The sequence below is a fragment of the Spea bombifrons genome, chromosome 12 (genome assembly GCF_027358695.1).
Source record: "Spea bombifrons isolate aSpeBom1 chromosome 12, aSpeBom1.2.pri, whole genome shotgun sequence".
Classification (NCBI taxonomy): Eukaryota; Metazoa; Chordata; class Amphibia; order Anura; family Pelobatidae; genus Spea; species Spea bombifrons.
Genome location: NC_071098.1, coordinates 28477423 through 28501703, shown reverse-complemented (window position 1 = coordinate 28501703; position 24281 = coordinate 28477423). Strand labels below are relative to the sequence as shown.

At 42.3% G+C, this 24281-nt stretch overlaps 1 protein-coding gene across 1 annotated transcript in view; it reads left to right on the top strand.

Annotated features, from left to right (window-relative positions):
- The window catches only part of PRR12 (proline rich 12), a 34066-nt gene that overhangs the window by 7549 nt on the left and 2236 nt on the right, over positions 1-24281 (top strand). Inside the window, exons 2-10 of the mRNA XM_053452521.1 lie at positions 10145-10257; positions 12220-12381; positions 13135-16766; positions 16943-17471; positions 17887-18218; positions 20565-20681; positions 20824-20957; positions 21596-23166; positions 23766-23891. Of these exons, the coding sequence (XP_053308496.1) occupies positions 10145-10257; positions 12220-12381; positions 13135-16766; positions 16943-17471; positions 17887-18218; positions 20565-20681; positions 20824-20957; positions 21596-23166; positions 23766-23891 (6716 nt within the window). The remainder of the gene's footprint in view (positions 1-10144; positions 10258-12219; positions 12382-13134; positions 16767-16942; positions 17472-17886; positions 18219-20564; positions 20682-20823; positions 20958-21595; positions 23167-23765; positions 23892-24281) is intronic.

Below are 24281 nucleotides of genomic sequence, written 5' to 3'. Positions count from 1 at the left end.
CTAGTACTGACATCTGTGTTCAAATGTTTTGTTGATTATAGAGTAGTTATGTATTTATGTTATATATGTTATATGTTATATGTTATAATATGTTAATATGTTATATGTTATATATGTTATATATATTATATATATAATATATAATATTATATATATATATATATATATATATATATAGTTATGTATTAATGTTATGTATTTCTTGTTATGATTTTTGGAGCTGAAATTCTCCTAATTAAGTGAAAAGTCATTTATATATAAATATATGCACACACATTATATATGCATGATATATATAAATATATATATATATACAATATATATATATAATATATATATAGATATATAGATATACATAATATATATATATATATATACATACATAAAAAATATATATATATATATAAAATATATAATAAAAATATTTTTTGGGGCTTTTTTAAATCTGATTTGTTAGAATAAAATATATTCTTGCTTAATTCGGTTAGTCACATGCTGTTTCATCCCAGTGGGACACGTGAACCATATTTTCATTAAGCATCGCCGAATGAACGATCCGCTGAAAAATAAAAATAAATGAAATGAGATTGTGCTCTAATACACCATTTTTTTTATATTTTAACTCCTTGAGGTGCATCAGCTGAAGAGAGAAAAAAAATATAAAAAAAATAAAATATATAAATGATTTTTTTTAAATCACGTTTACCTGATATATTTAAGTATTCTGCACACAGTTTTCCATCGGACCGGTTTCTTTTTTCGCGGACGCGTCTCTCTACTAATTGCCGAGGCATCCTGGCGCGTTTCAGAGTCGGGTCTGTTAGCGATCACCGATAGTTTATTTAAGGGGATGTTAATAATAGCCGGGGCGAGGGCTGCTCGCATCGGAGGTGCGATGCTCTGTATTTTAACCGCTTAGATACCCGTACGTTGGGATGGCCAACGTCTTACGTAGGATGCCATAAAATAGAGAAATTTAATCCTGGAAAAAGGCAGATTTTTGTTTAATATGGGACTGCATTTAATCATGTGACCAGCTGCTTTTCTGGAGAGGAAAAAAAAGTACGGTTTCATCTAATTTTACTAAATCTACTTGTTTAATCTTTGTATTTTGTTTCTTTTTTTATGTTTATTTTTATTTGCCATTTATATAAATTATTATTATTATTTGTATTCTAATTTATAATTTATTAATATTATTTGTACTTATAGCGCCAACAGCTTCCGCAGCGCTTCTTATAAGTTGAGGTTTGCTTTGTGTGGAAATGATCTATAAACGCCAGGTATGGTGCAAAATTCCATAAGTGCTGCAGTCACCATGGCAACCAGTGAGATGTTTCTACTCGTTGCCCTATATTTATGGCTTTGCACCATAATCGCACTTTGTACGTTTCCCTCTATACCATCGCTCTGTATGATTACAAACCGTTAGGGAGAGCCGGCTAGTGACGTAGTTAAAGAACGGACTCGATTCTATAATTTATTCTAGAATCTCCTGGTTTCTTCCGGATTGCCGTAATCTTTGAATTTCTGTATTCACAGTATATATATATATATATATATATATATATATATATTTCTTGATAATTCTGCCTATCTCTCTGCAATATACCCCTCCAAAGCTTTGCATTTTTTTGCGACTCAAACCACAACGGTAATGATATCGCTAGAAAAGGGGCATTACTCGAGTAATTGTAGCCCAAAAGAGGGCAACGGAACTGTAGTCCAGTTGCTAGCGCCTTGAATATAATGTCATTTCCTAGCATCCCAGGCTGTTACGTTATGACATCAGAAATAAATACAGGAAATGAGTTAGTATACATAGTATAATATACATATACATATATATATATGATCCCTAATAATACATATTCCACAGGGCTATATAAAGGATATAATCAATAAATGCGTGTGAATATATGAAATCTGATATAAACGGAATATTGAAGACAATTAAAATATGTAATAATATATATACTGTATATATATATATATATAATATATTATTCTTTGAGTGGTGTAGGGTTTCACTTATCAATGGGTTAAAGTCAGCTAATGATGGTGTGAGGCCGACGCATTCCGCTCAGTGACTTATAGCTTAACTCTTTGTTTGCCAGGGAGTAGTATCAAGCTCTGCCCCAAGCACTCAGGCGGTTAACGTAAAGGTAAAGGCAACGTTAAGGTTAAAGCACGTCTTTTTTTACCCCCCCCCCGCTACAGAGCGGTGCTGCCAACTGGCGCGGTACAGAAGTGCCATTCCATCTGTTGTCGGTTTATCTAGTTCAGAGCGTTGCTGCAGAGAGCTTATGCTCGCCGGCTCCCTCCCCGCTTCATTTCTGGCTCCCCTTTTAACCTCCCAACGCCGTGATCTATAGAGAAGGGGAGTGGGACACAAATTTTGGGAGACCCCCCCCTGAATCATTTTAACGTTGGTGAAATTATTAAGGGGTACAGCGATCAGATCTCCTCTTCACTCATTTATGAAAACATTATATTGAATATTAACGCATTATGCCGGGAACCAGTGATTTGGATTTTCAGAGGATTCCATTTTTGTAAATTACTGTTGTTTATAAATAAAATTTAGTCATAAAAAGCCTTTTATGTCGCTTAAAAGCGTTAAACCGGTTTGTTTAATGTTTGGTTCTGTTTATTTTAAAAACAGTGTGTTGTTTATTTTAATCCGCTATTTTAATAGCATCATTTGTCTCTTGTGCTTAGAACAATATATATATACCCAGCATGCACCTGGCTTTCTCTTCCTGGTGTTCCTTGTCTTGTGACTCATCTAGGAACAGGAAGTAGAGGGCAGGAGAAAAAAAGGTGCCCAAAACGCCTCTGGCATAAAAAGATCAGCGCAAAGAGATTTAGATTAAAATCTATTCCCGAAACATCTCAAAGGACGCTGACGAGTCTTAGAAAAACGTTTAAACAATTTAAAAAAAATGTTAATTTATTTTAATTACTTACACTTATTCCACTATCGGGACTTTTAGCCATTTTTTATTTGTTTATTAATCTTCCCCTGTCGATTTCCCCAAGTAGTTGGATCAGTAATCGACTCGTAAACCTTGAGGATAGGGCCGTACAGGCTGGCAGGCATTAGTAGATGCTTCACGGGATGGGCACCTTCAAAAAACTTTATTTATAATTCAATGACATGCAATAAAAGGTGATTGTTGTATATATATATATATATATTTATATATATATATATGTTTTATCCGTTGCGACAATAATTCTCGCATCGATTCTTCCAGTCCTTACATCCGAAGTGTCTGACAAATCTAGAACCGACGGACTAAGGTGAACCGACATCAGATTAAGAGGGCCCGGCTTGCAAGTTTAACATATATATATATAACTGTATCGTAAGCATGACATATTTTTTTGGTGCACTTTAATTAAAAAGGGCTTGCAGGCCTGGATTTGCCATGTTTTTAAGGCTTGCTGTCTGTGGGTGTGGCATTATCTACCTGTGCTGGAATGCTGCTCCAGGTATTCACTACCCTTTCTGTAAGATTTTGGTCTCTGGTAAGGGGCGCAGTGCTGTAGAGTTGTAAGGCATAGTAAAACAAAAGTGCCTTGTTTGGCGTATCTCTAATTTACAGCGATTTATGTTCTTCTCTTTGGGATGGGAATGATGGGTGTTGCTGTGCCTCGCGTCTTTGGATCAAGTTGTGCTTTTGGGTCTACAATGAATGAGACATGCCATAAATATATATATATCCTGCTGAGTTGGTGGGAAAATGTATTATTATTATTATTATATTATTATTATCATTATTATTATTATTATTTAATAATAATTATACTTGTATTATTATTATTATTTTATTTTGACACTGGTCAAGACCCAAACCTTAATCAGTCGTTGGTCTCGTCTTAGATTCAGGAGCCGTATGTCTATCCCATGCATGTTTAAATCCCCTCACTGTGTTACCCTCTACCACCTCTGCAGGGAGGCTGTTCCACCTATCCATCACCATGCGAGTAGGGATACTGTAGCCCCATTAGTGGGCACGTTCTGTGGCAGTATAAATAATGTTAGGAACTAGATTGATTTGCTTGCGTGAAACCTCCTTGGGTATCGGGGACTGCCGGGATCACTGCTATTAATAATAGGGGACGGGCAGATTGTTGGAGTAACTTTGTTCGTGAATATTTTTTTGCGTGGGAGGGATTTTAATGAATGCCGCAGGCCGACCTCGCATGATGAGGCAGATTAAATGGGTTTGTACGCTCGCAGCTACTGTCTGGTTTGGTTGATCCGCAGACCGGTGCAGTCTAGCAGTGAAAGGGTTAACAGTTGCCTTCTCGTAACCGGGATAAAATAAACAGAAACGATAAACGAGATTCTGGGCACTAAACCTGCAGCGAATGAGAACCTGAGTTTATTTATAATGAAGAGCAACATCTTTACTTTAATGTTACTGGTTCTTTCTGAAGAAGAGACCTCCGAGGTCCTGAAAGTAACTTTACATGTTGGTCCAATGAAAGGTATCAGCTTCATGTTGACCTGCGTCTGCCGGGGGGTAGTTGAGTTGGCCCTGGGTCCGGCGTGGCTCGCTTATACACGTATGAAGCGGAAGCTGAAGGTAAAAGACGAGTGCTTGAGGTCACACGAGTCTCCATTTACTGCCGCTCGATCGGCAGGGGCATTATTTATTGACCCCTTCCACGTGCAGACGTTTAAACTGGTAGTATCGAGGCCGGCCAGGGAGTGGTAATTAAAACAAATACCCCGTTAAAGATTCCCCCCAGTTGTTATGGTCGATATCCCTGCTTGAATGCAGGTGACTCAATTAAGTGTCTCTTTAAACAATGACACATCAGTGTTTCCATGGCGACCGGTATTAGACCCATTTGGGTTGACATTTGGGGGAATCACCACATAGAGTCGTCACGCTGGGCTATTAAAGGGTTAATATTTCAAGCGTCCGCTCGTTTAGAAAGTCCGCAGGTATGGCTATGCAGGAGCTGTCCGTCTACGGCCCACCGTGTATGACCTCATAATGTAGCTTTTTTTGTGTGTGTGTTCTATACCTCTCCTTTCTCATCACACCCCCTCTCTCCTACACCCAGCCCCCCTCCCCACCGTCCTCCTGGCCATCAGCCCGAACAAGACAAAACCCCATTGACAGGGAAAGGAATTTGATCCCGGGGTAATTTTTAGGAGGGAGGACGGGGATTCCTGTTCTTTTTTTTTTTCCTCCCCTCGGATTGGGGGGTGGGGGGATAGAGCGGTGTTACGTGTTTTGGAGTAACCGCCACAGCATTTTAAAGGCTTCGGAAATGAGAGCAGAGTTTGGATCATTTCCCCCGGGGAAAAATAAGGATATGATTTTTCTGTATTTTGTACCCAAAAAACCCCAAAACAAAACTCAGAATAATAAAGCTTAAGAAACGTGTTGGGCTCTAAAGGGTTACTGCTGACACCTCGCATTCACAGACTTCATGACATTCTGACTCTGTCCCCCTTTTTAAACAATAGGAGGAATAAAAAAGACCTCAAAGCAGCCACCCCGGGGGGAAAACGGCCCACCATACCGGGGGCATTCAGGGATTGTCTCAGAGTCTTTGGGTTTTTGCCCCAATCTCAGGGTTTCTGGGGCAGATTCTCGGGGTCACACAGTCTGAAGCCGACTCTTTCCTATTCTCCCCGCGGCGATCATATATAAGACCCCCAGTTGGTGCTTTTGCCCCCAGTATGTTATGGTTGATGTCCCTGCTTGAATGCAGGTGACTCCATTAAGTGTCTCTTTAAATAATGACAGGTCAAGGTTTCCATGACGACCCGTATTAGAGCCATTTGGGGAGGCACTACCTCCTAAGCATATGCATTTAATGAAATCGGTGGGACGTGGAGTTTCTGAATGAAGGATTCAGTGTCGTCAATGCTTCTAAAAGGGGCTTCATCCGACTCCCCCCCCCAGACGCTTCTAATAAATACATGTTTTGGTGCTAAAAGCTGCGAGTCGGCCCCCGATGCGTGGGAGTCGGCGGGAACGGGATTCTCCTACTGAAGGACGACCGTTTCTCCGTATTCATTCAGCAGAAGTGATGGCGAATATTATTCCCGGAAGGAGCAGCGAAGCCGTTAAGATAATTTAAGCCGCCTGTCAAACGTCCTTTTTCAGACTTAAAAAAAAGAGCAAAAGTGTATATTTTTAGAACGCTAATCGTTCATTGATGGTTTACTTCGGTGTTCGGGATTTTTACATGTTTTTATTCGCTGCCATTGTCATCTCTGCTGAATACTGGGATATGATGTCATATCCCGACACTCGGCACGGGATAAATAGCCCCCTATAGTATAACTGGCCTGGGGGTACAAGGGTGGTCCCTGCTATCCCCAAATGGACCATTGGGAAGCTATAGGAGATAAAAGATGAGCCCAAAGTCCCAAACGCTAGATATTTTAACAACAAATGTCAAAAAAAGGCCATTTTTAAAGGATGAAAGGGCTTGAAGGGCTGTAGGTGGGCATAATAAATCTTTATGGTCCTTTTAAGACGGAATGATCAGGAACCTTACTTCATTTTATTGCATATAATACATTATTGTGTAGAACTTGTAGATCTTTTTCATTTAATTAGCGATTATAAAGATATTATGTGACATTTAGTATAATTCTAAATCAAATTAATTCTCTTTATATCATTCTTCTATTAGTGGACGGAGTCTGTTCCCTTTTCTTATGATTACAAACTGTTCTCATCCATTCAAATAAACAGAATCCAATCGGATGTCATTACCTGGGATCCCTTTGGATTTCCCAACATGATTTGGTGTCATTACCTGGGATCTCTTTAGATCATTTCCCACACAATTGGGCGCCATTACCTGGGATCTCTTTGGGCTTCCCAACACGCTTGGATGTCATAACCTGGGATCTCTAGATTTCCCACCACGATTGGATGTCATTACCTGGGATCTCTTTGGTTTTCCCAACAAGATTGGATGTCATTACCTGGGATCTCTTTGGGTTTCCCAACACGCTTGGATGTCATTACCTGGGATCTCTTTGGGTTTCCCAACAAGATTGGATGTCATTACCTGGGATCTCGTTGGGTTTCCCAACACGCTTGGATGTCATTACCTGGGATCTCTTTGGGTTTCCCAACATGATTAGATGTCATTACCTGTTATCTTTTTGGGTTTCCCAACACGATTGGATGTCATAACCTGGGATCTCTTTAGATTTCCCACACGATTGGATGCCGTTACTTGTTATCTTTTTGGATTTCCCAACACGATTGGGTTTCATTACCTGGGTTTTCCAACACAACTGGATGACATTACCTGGGATCTCTTTGGGTTTCCCAACACGATTGGGTGGCAAACGTTCTGCTCTCCTTTGCGTACGAGAAATAATGTTAGCTCATTGTATGAGCTAAAAGCACAAGGGTGCGAATTGTAGCCGGTTCCTTTTTTTGACTTCCTTCCCTACTTCCTTAATGAATGAACCAGCAGGGTCAGTGAAAGAGTCTCTTGTTAAAAGGACATCTGACAACCCGGCATGCAGTGCATTATGGAGGACGCGTCGCTTACCAACAAAAACTTCAACGAGAGGGCACTTTAAGTTTTGGGGCTTTGGCTAGTGATGGGGCTTTAAACCCTATATATGAGTGTGGTTGGTTAATGGTCTTTAGTCGAAGGTGATACCTTTCATGGGGGCAACACTTTAGAAGAGTCACATAAGCTTTGGAGTCTTCAGTGATCTTTTCTTCAGGTGGAAGTACGATGAGAAGACCTCTGAGATCCTGATTGTAACACGGAGTCTTCACTTAATCCAGTGCGGCTTTGATGGTTTTCACATTAAGTCAAGAAGTTAATTAAGTAACAGAACAGGAGGAACTTTACCTCTTAATCAACTCACATGGTACTCACTTCTTAGTAAGGAGACCTCAGTTCTTCAGAATAAAACCAAGCCGTTTCCTAGAATTAACAGCACCTGTTATACAAGGTTCATTTTTTCCATGGTATAAAGTACTAGTTGGTATAGACTGCAGCCGCAATTTAGCTTCTCTAACAACACCACACGTGGTTATCAAGTCAACAAATAAGTTGTAACACAATTGGATGGCTACAATTGATAGGAAGTATCTGATATCTAGGAGGGTTGGAGATTATTGAGCCTCGTATTAGATGGAGTCCATCAACAGTGGACAAAAGGTCCTTTGTTGATGGGTCCTACCTAGTACGGGATTGAATGACCTCCAGTGACACGTGGTTGAAGCTAGGGGGCAGGGTTTTATGTTTCCGATTACCGTAATACTTTGTAGGAAGTTAAATTCTTAACACAGCTCAATAAAGAGATGAGAAAATGTGCCACTCTTTACCACAGCTCTTCCTGTCTCTCCTACGTTTTCCTCTGCTGAGTAAAGACCTCGACTTTTAAGTAACCGCTTTTATCGAGAGGTGTGTGATTGTTTTATCTTAGAACATGTGGCCCCTATTGTGACACGCAGCAACTGTCCAGTGGTCTCTCCTTTGAAAAAAATGCATTAGAAAGCCCATAGGGGTCCAGAGTCAGCCTAAGGGAAATGTGAATAGCCTGTAAAGGACATAGGGGGTGGGTGGAGACAGACAGTAAGTGGACACACCCAGAGATTAGAAACACAGCCCCCGAGGTTCATCTAACATGCCTGGAGCCTCCAAGACAAATCCAGTTATACCTACTCCACAGCAGCCCTTCTTTTATAATGGTGCATCCCTATCATAAGAACTCGCTGATGTAATGTTGACCCCTGGTTGGACGTGACCCATAAGCCCACCAAGTTTGGCAAATCATCCAGTGATACAAAGTCTTACATTAGGAATAAAAATTGTCAATTTGCGCCTTTAATGGCTGGAGAGCATATGGCTGGCTTTCAGACCTTCTTCTCTTAATCCAAAAACATCGATTTTTGTCCGGCTAATTGGGTGGAAGAACCTAGAAGCTAGAATTGGACACCACTTGTGCATACTGGTGTATCAACATTGTCAAAGCATTTTTTAACTAGTAGGGCACAGGTTATTGCTTTCGGGCTAGCAAAGTTAAGATTACCAACGTTTCCCCCGCCAAGAGGATCTCTGCAGAAGGTTACGCACCTATTAACGTGGTTTTTGAAGGGTCATCAGAAGCGGTAACCTGTCAAACTCAAGTTCAGTTTTTTATGACCGTGAAATCCGATACACATTGATTATTTAAACGTGTTATTTACAAGCAGGTCACCGGAGGACAAGCAAAGTTTTAGCTGTTCTAATAACTGACAACAGCGGGTTTGTGAACCAACGATGGCACGTCTGGGGTTTAATGACCCCCAATTTGAAGCTCATCATCAGCCTGAAGACACAGGGAACTGAAACCCTACCGGGGCCGGCTAATATTTCAGTGGAGTTGTCACGTCCGTAAACAAAACCCTTTGGTGAAGTGTTTATGGAGTCCAATTAAATCCCCTACAAAGGTATTTATAGTGCCAGCTTAGGGACCCTGTCAGCGATCTCCGTCAAGTGTCAGAAGCCTTCACCTGCCAGGCTGACCTCCCGCAGGACTTGTTAGGGTACACATCATTTTGGCATCTGTAATGGCATGTTGCCTGCATGTAACCCTTCGGGAGCCCAAAGGATGTTGTGTTTCCCTGTCCAATCCGCTCCATGCTGGTGGTAGAAGTTGGATTTTCGGTTTAATGGTGATAGTCAGAGACCGAGACAGGTTTGGTTTTCAGGAGAGTGAAGCAGCGGGTACACATTCTATTTACCCGTTCCCGTCATGGACCTCTTCTGTAACTCCAAGCCGTGGCAGTAATTAATTTTTTATTTTCCCATATGATTTTCTTTAATTTATTCAATATTCAGCTTTTTAAGGGGGATTATACATATCTTTATTAATCTGTAGAACAGAACATACCTTTTGATCATACCAATTGTCCCTCTTTTTGAGGACGCGAGATGCATATTCATCTGTCCATCCCGCTGTCCACCTCTTCTCATACCGTAAACCTTCTTCTCCGTTCCATACGGGTTCCATCAGGTTCTGTCATGGTCCCATTCGCGTTGTGCGTGTGCGGTGAAATATATATAATGTCGTTTTTTTCACCAGTTCCGATTGTTGCCAAAATAATAAAAATCTCCCCTCTTGTCTCTTTCTTTTTTCCAGTTTGGTCTATGGCAGCTCAAGAGGCTCCCACCCAGAGACAGACATTTTGCACAGACAAGCTTATGCAACACCTCACCCTCTGCAAGGCTACGCGACCAATCACCATCCAGCAGGTAAGCCGTCGAGACGTTTTACAAGATGCTTTTTGGACCAAAAATGGCCGCAGGAACCGTAGTCTGTGACTAAAAATGGCTACCTGTGTTTCTGTAGACTTTGGTCCCAGTAAATCCCATGGATCTAAATCCAATAATGTAAAGTAGCACTGAAGGAAAGGGGGGTTTATTTCCCTTGTATGGGGTCATGTGACATTCTCTACTCAAACACCACACTGAGTTTTTGCTTTATGGCAATGCTGATGAAGTCCTGCTTACCCAAGAAGTTGTTTCCAACTTCCTGAATAGTCCAATGGGCTCTATGGGTGATTAAGACTGAGCTATTCTACGGTTTACCAAAAAGGGATGCGTTAATCTGCTTGATTGGATTAAATTAAGAAGAAGCAAAACACATATTGCAAGCATACGGCTGTCAAAACATTTATGATGTGAAAAGTATGATTGATTTGAAACACATTAAAGCCGTCTTAATTGATATTTAATTAAAAAACATATAGCGAGTTCTACCCGGAGAGCCTTCTGCCCGATGCTTTAAATGGTTTAGTGGGCGTAGCCATGGGGTGTGGTTAGGGGAGGGGTTTCCCCAAGACTTTTTATGTGACTTAATTATGGAATAATTTGAATAATTTTAAATAAACTCCCCTCCTGTACTTTGTTAAATCCCCTTCTGCGTCCTCTTCCACTGCCCAGTAGACAGTTTCTATGTCCCAGGGCCAGACTGGGCGTAACTGGGCAGCCTGACACGTTAAGGCCTTTGGCCGCTAAATGATGTGACTGCTACTCACGCAGCATACGGACGGGCATAACCAGCCGGTGGCCACATACTGCAGGGCTCGATCTGCCCCTCCATCAGGGAGTATGGTGCGCCAATGGCCAGCGGCCCACCGGGCATTTGCCCAGCGTGCCAGATGGCCAGTCTGGGACTGCTACGTCCCATTACATGCCTGGATTCAGCAGGGAAATCTGTTGCAGTTGGATACCCCGTTTTCATCAGACGGAACGTTTCCAAAAATTAAAGCTTGCAAAATAAAAAAAAAAAAAAAAAAATTAAAGCTCGATTCAACTTATTTACAATATCCTCTGGGCTGTTTGTTTTATTTTAGGTTTTGTGTATAAACTTCACACAGACCAAACAAATAATGTACAAGAGTATCAAAAAATACACATAAAAAAAAAGAAACAATCAGAAAACGTAAACAGATCCGTCGCCGGTTACTTTGTATTCTGGACAGATGTGATCGCAAGGAGCAGAATGCGGGCGTCTATGCAGATACCCCTTCCATTTACCACTTAAAGGGATAGTTTAATGTCCCTGGCACCCCACTGGTAACCCTTTAATATACATTCTTCCAAAAAAGGTGGGGAAGGGGGTCAAATGCATATGGGAGGGGGTTATCTGCAGAATCTCTATGCATTAAAGTGCATATGACGGCTGGAGAGTCCCTTTAAATATATGCAAATAAAGTCCTTTACCTCGTACGCAGCCTCATATTTATTTAGAGCGCAGATTGAATGATCTTGATGATATCAAATTGTCTTGGTTAGGATGAGAGCTATCGAAGGCTGCTTTGATCCACGGCTTTCCAGTAATGTTCCCCAGTATCGTGCGTGTGACAGATCGGAAAACAAAAAATGGTGCATTGCATCAAAACCCATGTTTCTTTCTCGTGCCTCACGGATCACAGATCCATCTGTACCGGAAATCTTGACCTGGATATAGCTCACCCCTGGTTACCGCCTGTACTTTAAGTCCCTTTATGTATTTAAATGTTTCCATCATACCCCCTCTCTCTCTCTTCTCTCCTCCAATTATGGCGCATGTAAAAGAGACGGCGTTTGGGTAACCTCCATCCCCTGGTTGTCTCTCCGTCTGGAGAAGAAAGCGTCGACGGATCTGAAAATGTCTCGACGGCAATGAAACTGTGACAGCCAGTAGTTAACGATGTTCTTGTCTTGCCGTAGGATTGTCAGGGTTGTTTGAGACTGGTCTCCACCATGCCAGCAGTGCTGCTCAAGATGCCTCGGTTATGAACCTCATCTCTGCCCTAGAATCCCGCGCACCTCAACCTGGACCCTCCGCCTCCTCGTTACTCTCCCAGTTTCGAACACCATCATGGCAGACAGGTACAAGCAAACCTTACTATGCATGGAACCCTAGACTCAACATCCACATCAACCCGGCTGGGAAAAACAAGAGCCACAAACATACTTTAAGCAGTGGGGAGTTGATCCATACATTGAGCTAATTAAATGTCTTATAGGTGTCTTAATTTTGTATCTTTTTGTATATGCCACTTGCTATTCCACATTGCGGAAACATAGAACATGTAGCCTGGACACTAGCCTGGAAAAAGTATCAATGCTGTAGGCATTGAAATATAAATCAATAATTATATGTTATACAATGTATGGATCAAAATTCCTGGTTTTAAGTGTATTATTGTATTATAGGGTAAATCTAACATTGTTGTGCTGTATTTTATTTTAAATGTGGTGCATTTCAGTGCATTAAGGCTGCTCCCATTACCCTAAGCCACCATAGGAATCGTTCATTATAATGCTGACACTTGGACTCCTAAGGACGGCATCCACCTTCTACATCTAACATTGTATATGTCACCAAGACAAGCCATAATATCAATTTATATATGTGCTGATATGACCAGGACCCCATAAAAATAATTAATTTTCAAAATAGACAAAAATAGTTAAAACAGTGTCCAGCCAATCACAGGCAAGAGTCCAATGTGTCATTTGGGTGTTTCGGCGTCCACCTACATTCCAAGTTCTAAGACTGACCTCATGTCAACTTACGCAAGTATTTCTGATTGTATAGAATTTCTCACTAGACTTTATGTTCTTTCTTATTTTTTTCAGCCATGCACACCCCTGCCCCGGCAGAGCTATTTATCTCTGGCGCCATCCCTGGATCTGGTACCTTTCCATCATCATCCGCCCTGTCGGCTTATCAACACCCAGCGTCTTTTAGTAGCAGAAGCTTTCCTGTGACCTCTTCCTTGACACTTCAAGATGCCACCTTCAGTCCCACTTCAAATGGACTCCTGTCTCCTCACGATCCTCTCCTCCACATAAAGTCATCCCAGTCATCAGTCCCAACTTCATTGAGTTTCGATCGTCTCGGTAGTACTGTTTTAGGCACCGGACTACCATCACAGAGCTCAGCTTATCGAAGTGCTCAAGAGTCGGCCTCGCGTCATCTACCCTCCCAGTTCAACCTTCTCTCCTCTTCCTTGGGTCCCTCAGAACAAACATCCCAGCTGTACAATGCGTCTGTATTCTCAAGCTCTCCTGCCTCCTCAATCGAGAGGGCCATGCCCCGACAAGATAGCGTCATTAAGCACTACCAGCGGCCCTCTAGCGCCCAGTCTCAGCTTCCCTCGGCTGCAGCTGCAGCACACTCTCTGCAGCATTATCTCAGTTGTGGAGGTAGCTACCAACAGATGCAACATCGCTCCTCTTTGTCTTGCAGCCCTTTGGGGGATCAGTCTCCCGTCAGCAGTGAGGGTTCGCAACAGAAAAGCTCCCAAGCGCGCCAAGAGCAGTCTCAGAGCTACAGGCCAATAATTCAGTCGCCTGGTTACTCCACATCTTCATCATCCAACAAGTCCAAAAGTTACTCTGCTTCTCGGCAGACTCAGAGATCTACAGCCACTCCAAAGTGCCAAAGCATTGCTACCACCGGACAGTCCCACAACTACTCTTCATCCACTCCAAAGCCTAGCTCGGTTATTGCCAGCCAGTCGCAGGCCTACTCTCCTGGGCAACCCCAAAATCTCCTTTCTATGTCCCAGTCACAAAATTATGCCGTAACTCAGTCTCAGAACCTCTCCACTCAATCACAAGGCTTCACATCCAGCCAAGCCCAAGATCTGACAAGCGGAAGTAAATCTCAGAGCTATTCATCTAGCCAGTCGCAAGGTTTGCAGACCTGCGTAAGCCAGAATCAGACATACTCTCCAGAGCAATTACAAGGGTTATCATCGGTGGGTCAGATTCCAAACTACAATGTCCAATCAGAGTCTCACGTGTCTGTTAGTCAGACTCCAAGTTATGTTCCTGCACATTCGCAAGGTTTACCCACTGCAAGCCCTTCCCTCAGCTACAGTACAGGCCATTCCCCTGCAATGTCCAGCCATGGTCAGTCCATTGGTTATCCTTCGGTCAGCCACGGCCAAAGTTTAGCTGATTCCAGCCCTTCTCAGATAATTCGACCACTGCAATCTCCCTCATCAAGTCGATCTCAGAGTGTAGCTTCCCCAGGGCAATCTCAGAAGTATTTGACGTCTGTGCTTTCACCGTCTTTCATGCAGCCCTCTCATTCACAAAGCTACCAAAACTCACAGTCAAGCTTAGAAAGAACATCCTCTTACAGCAAACCAAAACAAGACTCTGACCTTCTTTCCAGCGAAAGAACGGATGATGAAGACTTTCTCATCCAGCACCTGCTACAGTCTGAAAGTCCTCCACGAGTGTCCTCTGAAAGCCTAGAGTGTGAGGAAAGATCCAGTAAAAATATGGTCTATGAGATGAGCAAAACAGAGGAGAGGTATCATCTTCAAAGTGTCATACGAACTAATTCAAATTTAGACAACCAAGGGTTGGAGATGTCTCTGCAGAGCTTAAAGGACAAGAAAAAAAATGATCGCCACAAGGAATATGGTAACACAAGGTCAACTCCTGAGGCCTTGGGGACATCTGTTGTCCATTATAGTCATCAAGGAGGCCCGATGGATTCCTTTGCTCAGGACATCAAAAAGTCAGTAGACCATCTACCCCATATGGACAACTCAAATAAAGACTTAAACTCAGCTCATTCGTATCTACAAAAGACCCCTGAGCATGCATCACAAGCTCATAGGATGGTGGCCGAGAGCCAGTCAATGGATGCCCACAATATGCTTCAAAGCCAGCAAGGCACTCCAATGATGATGGACACCTCTCCCGATCTGCCACTTTCACTAACCCACCAGCCCACAACCCAGCAATCACAGCTGCTGCAATCTGTTCTCACCCATACACAAAGTCAGCTTCAGGCACACCAGAGAAAAGTTCAGACGCCCATGGACGTTCATATGATGGAGCCACAGAGGATCCAAGCTGAAGCACAGTCTCCGCAGCTACAGATGCAACTGCAGTCTCAGGCTTTGGAAGCCCATTTGCAGTCGCAGCAAATGCAAGCGCATGTCCGCTCACAGTCAATGGATGTACATTCTCGATCTCAATCAATAGAGGCACAATTGATGGATTCCCACCAGATGCAAGGAGACCAGCATTCTCCACAACTCCAGGCACAAATGCAGTCAGATCGTATGCAAGCAGAGATGCAGCCCGAGAGAATGCAAGCTGCCCTTCAGTCAGAAGGCATGGAGGTACTTCCACAAAACGACGGCATGCAAGCTTTATCACGGCCGCAAGAAATCCAGGACTTCCTAGAGCCCGATATGAGCTTAGAGTCGCATCTGAGCCAGAGTGGCTCCGTACAGTCCCAACAACACCTTATGAATGATGCAGGAGAGGCCTTGTGCTTGGATGCAGAGTCATCCCAGCAGGTCCCCCAAGCTCAAATGGAGCCCAAGGACCAGTTTGATAGCCCCAGTCCTCAAGGATCAAAACAGCGCTTTGTTCCTTTGACCTCCATCTGCTTTCCCGATTCTCTGCTGCAAGACGAGGAGAGGAGCTTTTTCCCTGGAATGGAGGATATGTTCTGTCCACCTCCTTGTGGAAATGATGAGTTTCCCAAGTCAAGCTGTGGTGATGATGGTTCTCAGAGCATGGACAGGAACGAAGCAATGAAAAATAGTTATGAAATGATGCAAACTAACCAAAGCTACTCTGGTTACTGCACCAATGACACTAATGACAATCAGCAGAGTGTTCACTTGGGTCTTGATTCTGTATCTGTGAAGCATGAGTTGCCATCTACCGTTAATACAGAGCAGTTGGGTCTCATCCAGTCTGGTCATGGTCAGCAGTCATCAGATGTTAAGCCCGGCTTAACATCACCCATCTTCTGCTCTTCTAAACCCAAGAAACTTCTCAAGACATCATCGTTCCACCTGCTAAAGAAGAGAGAACCCTCTTTTCAGCCTCCTAAGAAAAACTATGCCCAGGAATACGAGTTTGAAGATGATGAAGACAAGGAAGACGTCCCTGCAGATATCAGATTAAATAGTCGCAGACTGCCTGATCTTCTTCCCGATCTCATTTCCAGCTGTCGTACAAGACCCAACATAAGCCCCATGGGGGATATAGATTTCTGCCCACCCAGCATGGATGGCCCAAAGAGAAGAGGAAGGAAACCTACTAAGCCCAAAAGGGAAGGCCCTCCGAGGCCTAGGGGTAGGCCAAGGATCAGACCACTTGTCGAACCCCACATGATGGCACATGATGCTATCAGAAAGCCTCGTGGGCGAGGAAGAGGGAGAGGCAGGAGAATTCCAGATGAAGGACGGGAAAGCTTGATGATGGAGCCCCTGAAACCACTAAAGGTATATCACGCATAATCAAAACGTATAATGTTTTAAAATCAAATGTAGTAAATTCTAATCCTTAGAACTTCCAATAAAAATTGGGTTTTCTTTCTGCGTATCAATCATATATATATATGTTTTGTGTGCCATGGATGTGCCCTCTCATTGTATGTATTTCCTATCTCTTCTGTCAGATCAAGCTGCAGGTGCCAAAAGGGAATGATACTTTGCAGATGGATCAAACTGAGATGCTCCCTCCTCCCCAGGAAAACACATTGGACAACAGCCAGACACGAGAGAAGATCAAACAAAAGATCAAGGAGGTAGAAGAAAAGCAACCAGAAATTAAATCTGGCTTCATGGCTTCCTTTTTGGATTTCCTAAAATCGGGCAAAAGGCAGCAGCTTCCCACCGCCAACACCAGCCCCTCAAAGAACCGGCCGCCATCGGCACAGCAGACCTCTCAACCTTCCTATGGTATGGCTTCTCAAATGCTTTCTGGGCCGCTGGACTCTACAGAAAGCGACAGCCTGGTGATGAGCTGCACCAGTCCGTGCAAACGGTTGGATGATGAACTTAAGCGGAACCTGGAGACGCTTCCTTCTTTTTCTTCGGACGAGGAGGATTCTGTCGGCAAAAACCAAGATCTGCAGAAGAGCATCACCTCGGCCATCTCTGCTCTGTATGACCCTACGGACCGCAAAGAAGCAGAGAACCCAACAGGTCAGTACGTTCTTGATATTTCACTTTATTGTCCTTGGATATATACTAGCCTTAAAGGGACAGTTTACTCCATTTGCAAGGGGGGCACCATTACAATATGAATTGTTTCTTTAATACTGGGGCATTCAGAGCCTGACAAATCCCAGGCCATGTTTGAGTTTCATGGGACCTAACTGGTCCATTGGTGTACACATGCCTGGATTCTAAAAAAAAATATTGGGTTGGCTCATAATGTTTGTCTGGCTTGAAATGTAGTCACCACGTAGTCAACAATTTTGCAGGATAAACTCTTAAGAAGGAGAAGATGGTCTTTACCTTTGAGCTTATGCTCTATTAGAAGGTTGAACGGGAATGATACAAAGCTAGGTTTGGTTTCCCCGGGGGCCAAAATATTAATTCTTCATTTTCTCTTAAGTTCCCACGGTGGTAGAAGAAAAAGTAGCCAGTCCGTTAACGCCAGAACCTACATCGCAGCCCGAGCCGCCTGTCCCAGTCTCACCACCATCTCCACAAGAGGCTCCAGCCCCACCTCCGCCGCCACTGCCACCACCAGAGGAACAACCCGTCCAGTCGTCCCCGGAGCAGGAGGAGCCTGAAGATTCCCGGCCGCTCCACCTCGCCAAGAAGCAGGAGACGGCCGCCATCTGTGGAGAGACCGACGAAGAGGATGTGGAGAGCGACGGAGAAGGAATCTTCCGTGAGAGGGATGAGTTTGTTATCCGAGTGGAGGATATTCAGGCTTTAAAGGTATAGCACATTTCAAGCAGGTTCTCGTTGGGTTTCAAAGAGACGTTCTTAGATATTTTAAGCAAAGGACCATGGGTTTCGCAACTGCTTAAAACACGATACGTGACTGTGACTGGTACAGGAATCCTGGTATGAAAGTTGGATGTAATAAATGAGATTTGTATTCTATTGAAATGAGTTTTGCTTTTTTTTTTTATTTATCTGAGTGTGCGCATGTTCTTTTGCTTTCTTTTGCTTTCTCTGCTTTCTTTGCATTTTCTCCACTGTCACAATTCCATTGCCATACAGACAGCTTGCATGATGACAAACGTGGCAGGGGCTTCGTTTACACGCACAGCGACGAACCGACAGAGCAGTTTTGCATGCGCTTTTAGACACCTTAAGTACCACAAAGACGTTGCATGAAAGTAAAATATCACCCCCCAAAATAATGCACACACGTGTCTGGCATTTAAAGGTTTAAAAGTGCCAGGGGTGCTTGTGTGTCTGGAAAGGGGGTGAGTTTATTAAACAAAAACTTCTACGAAAATGACCAGGTAGGTTTCAAAAAAAGTAGCGAATAACAAAAGCATTAAGCATTTCTTTTAGAGAGGTTTATGGATTACGGGATAATAAACACATAACACGTTTGCTGTTTTTCTTTTTATTCCACCAGTTATTTAATAAAATACGCCGGGGGTTGTGCAGAAGTTCCCAGCAATTCTAGAAACATAGAATCTCCTGGCAGATCGGCCCCATTCTGCCCTGTCTAGTCTGCCCGTTTTTACCTGCTGTAAAGACTCAAACCTTAATCAGTCATTGGTCTCGTCTTATTTGCAGGATACCCTTATACCTATCCCATGCATGTTTAAATCCCCTCGCTGTTAAGTTCTACTGCTTCTGCGTGAAGGATGGACACAAGAGGCACCTAGAACACACTGTTACTGCTCCATTGGCGTTAGTTCACATCCATAATTGAAATAGGCCGGACTGCTCCATTGTTGTCTAACTGCGGCCGTTCATCTTTTGTTGGTTTCATGTTCCTCAGCCTTTTTCTAATATTTGAAGAGCTTAATGTCCCATTCTTTCAAGTGGCCAGAGTTGGTTCCCTTTTGTTTTGGGCATAAGAACTGAGAATGTTAAACACTGTGCAAGACACCAAACATTCTCAAATGCGGGAAAAGAGGGTCACCGGGGCTAGAAGGGTGGAATCTGGGTATTTAATGCCTTTAAATCCTAACATCTATGAGATTAGACCTAGATTTCGCAAAGGAAGTCTTGGAAACCCACCTTCTTTGTATAACATGAGAGCAGCCTACTTAACTTACTGTTCTAAGGATCCGCATGTTTATTCCACGCCTGTTGTAAAGCTATCCCTACCATTTCACTTGAAGCTTACCTTTGATATGGGGTGAAATAATAAAAATAATTTTTCTAAAGGTATATAAATAATTACTTTCATGTCACATATAAGCTCAGCATTAAATGTTTAAATTAGTATATATATATATATATATATATATATATATATATATATATATACTAATATATATACTATACATATATAGTTATACATACAGCAGAATGTCAATTATTATGAGATTTGTCCTGTACGTTATCCTTGTGGAAATGAAAGCGAGTGTATAGATCAAGAGGAATTATTTTAAGATGAAGTGAGATAATTAATAATTTAATTTAACCTGCATGGTTAATATGTATACTTTCTTCTTAAAACTTTGAATCTCACTGTATATACTATTAAGGGGACACTGTCCATGTCTCCCCTGATTTAGAGCTTCCATGTAGCAGGCTAGGAGGATGTTTAGACAGTTACGTGCTCTTTTGAGTAACGGGTTCACTTTAACCCCTAGATAATAGGGCAGCTACATCATTTTTATATTAAGAACTGGTTGTTTGATTCCGACACCTTTAACAGGAAAAACCCCTCTAGAGCTACACCTTCAGGGAACCAAACATATGCGTTAAAAGATATGAGGTGCATGCATGTGGCAGACGACGACAGACAAGTTGACACTTGTTACATATCCTGTGAGGGGGTTGGATGCGCTAAAAGGTCCATATGTATTTTATGCTATAGAATATCTGTCTTTGTCAATGAGGATCTACCGAACAGTGAGGGAACGCTAATCTAGTCCCTTATTCTTACAGATAATTACAGCTTCATTTGTAAGTAGTTAATGGGAAAAGGATACTGCACAGTGTTCTAATTAAGAACGGAGTGCCTGGATATAATATATATATTAATCCTTTTACTTCCATTATACTTCGCTGTGAAGGAGGGGACTGATCATGGACACCCATTAGTCGTATATTCATAAATTATTTTTCTAATTTTTTTTTTCCCAGCTTGCCCTGCACACTGGACGCGAACCACCTCCCATCTGGAGGGTGCAAAAGGCTTTGCTACAAAAATTTACACCGGAGATGAAAGACGGACAGCGTCAGTTCTGTGCCACCAGCAACGTAAGTGGCCGTGCTTGCTTCCGGTCAAGTAAAAACATTTGTGGAATCTGCTTAATAATATTTCTACTAATAATTCTACTAAAAAGTTCAGTCTTTAACAGGTTTTCCTTTTTTTTTTCTCCCGGCCTGTGCTTTCGTTTAGTATTTGGGATATTTTGGTGATGCCAAGAATAGGTACCAGCGGCTCTACGTGAAATTCCTTGAGAATATTAACAAAAAGGATTATGTGCGGGTTTGTTCTAAGAAGCCGTGGCATCGCCCCCTCCAGACTATGCGGTAATATATCCCTTTTATCGTCTGTGTAATGGAAATTAAAACGTTTGTCCTAAACTTCTTCCATTGGCTGCAATACACAAGTTTAAAATAAAAAAAAAAGGGTTAAAATATACATTTCATGAAATCTGGTTTGCTTACTTTGTAAGCAAACCCCGCTTTGAGCGTCTCCAGCGCTTTAAAAATGGTGCAATTAAACTCTGTGTAGCAATTCTGCCCCCTTGTGGCTGAGTATTGTGAGTGGCAATATAATTTAAATTGGAATTTTTTGCAATTGCGTAGGTGTTTAGTTTAGTTTTGGTCGGCATCGAAAGAGCTTCAGAAATACAATTCCTAATAATATTTTAGAATTGTTGGCAATATTAAAAAAAATGTCGCTTTCTTTTGTCTACACGTCATACAAATCAATTATTCTCTCGTGCCACAAAATGCGTCGAGCAAAAAAAATTAAATAGATAAATATATATATAAATATATATAAATATATATAAATATAAAATATTACATTTGACAATTTATGCACTTGAAATATGGATTCAGTTCAAATGTATAAATTGTCAAAAAAAAATAAAAAATTATACATATTATTGTATTATTCAAAATTATATGAATATGTAACAAGTTACTTATATTTTGAACAGGAGGCAAAGTCAGACAAAAGCACCGGGAAGTAAAAGCCCTGTGATATTGTCAAAACCAGAGAAATGTGAGAAGCTGGAACGGGCTATGAGGATAGACAACTCGGGCCGGCCGGAAAGAAATGACGCGGTAGAAAAGACGGAAAAGGTGGAAAAAGTTGAACAACCCGACAGGGCTGAAGATGAGGAGATGTTTGAGAAAACAGAAACTCTTCCCAAAACAGAAACGCAAAATGCAGAGGAGATCCAAGAAGAACAAAGACCTGTAACAAATCTATTAAAGGAAGGACCCCCGGATGAAACTGAAAAAGTCGAGCCGGTTACAAAGGTAGAAAGAGCAGAGCCAACTGCCAAGGTAGAAAAGTCAGAGATGTTGCGGAGAAATGAAAAAGAAGAGCCAGTTCCGAGGACAGAGAATTCCGAAGCTGTCCAGAAGAAAGAAAAAAATGGGAAACAAGTAAAGCCAGAAAAGGCTGAGCCTTTGGACAAGATGGAGACTAAGGAACCAGCTCCAAAACCAGAAAAGGTAGAGCCGGTGATAATGTCGGAGAAAAGCGAACCGACAATAACATCGCCAAAGGTGGAGACGGTTGTTAAACATGAAAAGAATACACCTGCTGGAAAGCAGGAAAAGGTAGAACCTTTGATAAAACCTGAGTTGGATTCACCCGCCGAAAAGATGAAACCAGAACCGGCTGCGAAATCAGAAAAGGTTTCATCTGTTGGAAGACGAGAGAAGATGGAAGCTTTGGTGAAGCCGGAGAAGGTAGAAGGGGCCCGGAAGACACAAAAATCAGAGACTATTGAAAAGTCCTCACCCACGGTGGAAAACCCTGAACATGATGAGGAGATGGACACTCAAGAGAAGGAGGAATCTGTAGAAACGCCGGAAAAGCAAGAGCCACTCAAGAGACAGGAGCACGTAGAAGTAACGAAAAAACAAGACAAAATAGAGTCAGCAGAGAATCCAGAAAAGTCAGAGGCTGTAAAAAGACTCGAGAAAGCGGACCTTCGGGAGAAGGGAAGTAAGACTGATAAGGTAGAAAAACAGTCTAAGACGGATCGAGTAGACAAAACCTCAAAGGTAGACCGATCGGACAAACCTCCCAAAGCAGACCGACCAGAGAAACCACCCAAGCCGGAGAAAACAGAAAGGGTAGCCAGGCTAGAAAAAACCGAGAAGTCGAGCAAGGTGGAGAAAACCGAGAAACATTCTAGGACAGAAAGATCATCAAAAACAAGCAGGGCGGAAAGGCCTTCGAAAATGGAGAAGTCTGAAAGACCTGAAAAAATAGCCAAGTTAGAGAAGACACCAAAGGTTGAAAAAGTGGCCAAGAACGATAAGCTAGACAAGAGCGAAAAAGAAAAAACGCCAAGAGCGGAGAAGACGGAAAGACACGTCAAGGTGGAAAAAGTAGAGAAGATGGAAGGGCAGCCAAAAGTTGCACTGAAACCCAAACAGAAACAGGCGAAAGCGAAAGCCGAGCCACCACCCAAAAAGAGGAAAAAGTGGCTGAAAGAGGTGGCATCATCTTCGGATTCAGACTCCTCTCCCGACCAGCAGAGCGAAGAAGGTAAGGAAGACGCATCTTCTCACACCTCATTGAAGGTGATTTAATAATCAATGTGAAGGAACCTGGCATAAAATAAGGTATTCTGCATTTGGGTCTATACGTTTCTTTGAACAAGCACCTAATGTGGTGAGAGATGATTCCCTCAACCTTTGGTCACAGGTTCTCTATGAACATGTAAAGGTTAAAATATTAATCCCCGGAACTTCCCATGTATCTACCATAAAACCGAACTGAAGAGCCCGATTCTCCATTTCACTCCCCATCTTTATGGAGGTCTCAACTACATCTCCTTTTTTTTGAGGAGGTGAAAGAGAAGGCAAGGTTACCAAAAGCTTAAATGTCTATATCCATACTTCTCCTTTGCCGTCGCCTTTTCCTCTTCTCAGTATAGACAACATACGGCTTTGGTCCATTCTTAAACGCTTTTAGATTTGGCAAAGAGGCCTTCAGTTATTGTCACCTGCAGCTTGGTGGAACTAATGGCTGCCTTGTTAAACCTACGAGTTAGGCCTGCCTTAAGACCTTATGTGCTTGACTGTTGTATATATGTTAACGTTTTTATGTCGCTTTAGACCCTTAACATGTCCATCTCTTTCTAGAACGCATTCCCGTGGGACGAGTGTTGAACACAAGAGCCATGAAAGAAATGTTCCGGAGTTACATAGAGATGCTGGTTAGCACAGCTCTAGACCCAGACATGATACAAGCCTTGGAGGACACCAGCGGTATGTAACTAATGGGCCATAAGGGAGACAGCAGATCCCAAATGGGCTACATACAATCATACAAACATACAATCACCACCTTTAATCTCACTTTGTGATGGATAACAATGGATTGAGTGTGATATCCCACATAGTTTCAATGGTTGTCTCATCCAAGGGGATGAGGCAACCATTGAAAGCCCATTTCTCTTGACTGGTACAGTATGAAAGCTCTCGTTGTTAATGGGGGGCTTGTGCCGATTCTCTGGTTATCTAAAGTCTTTAGAATTTTTTGAGACTCTAGGGATTTGAAAAACTGTGCAGACGACTAAATTCTTTCACTCGTTCCGTGTCCAGAGCGTGAAAACTTTGACATATAAAACTCCAGAAATCTCGACCTTTTGCACACTT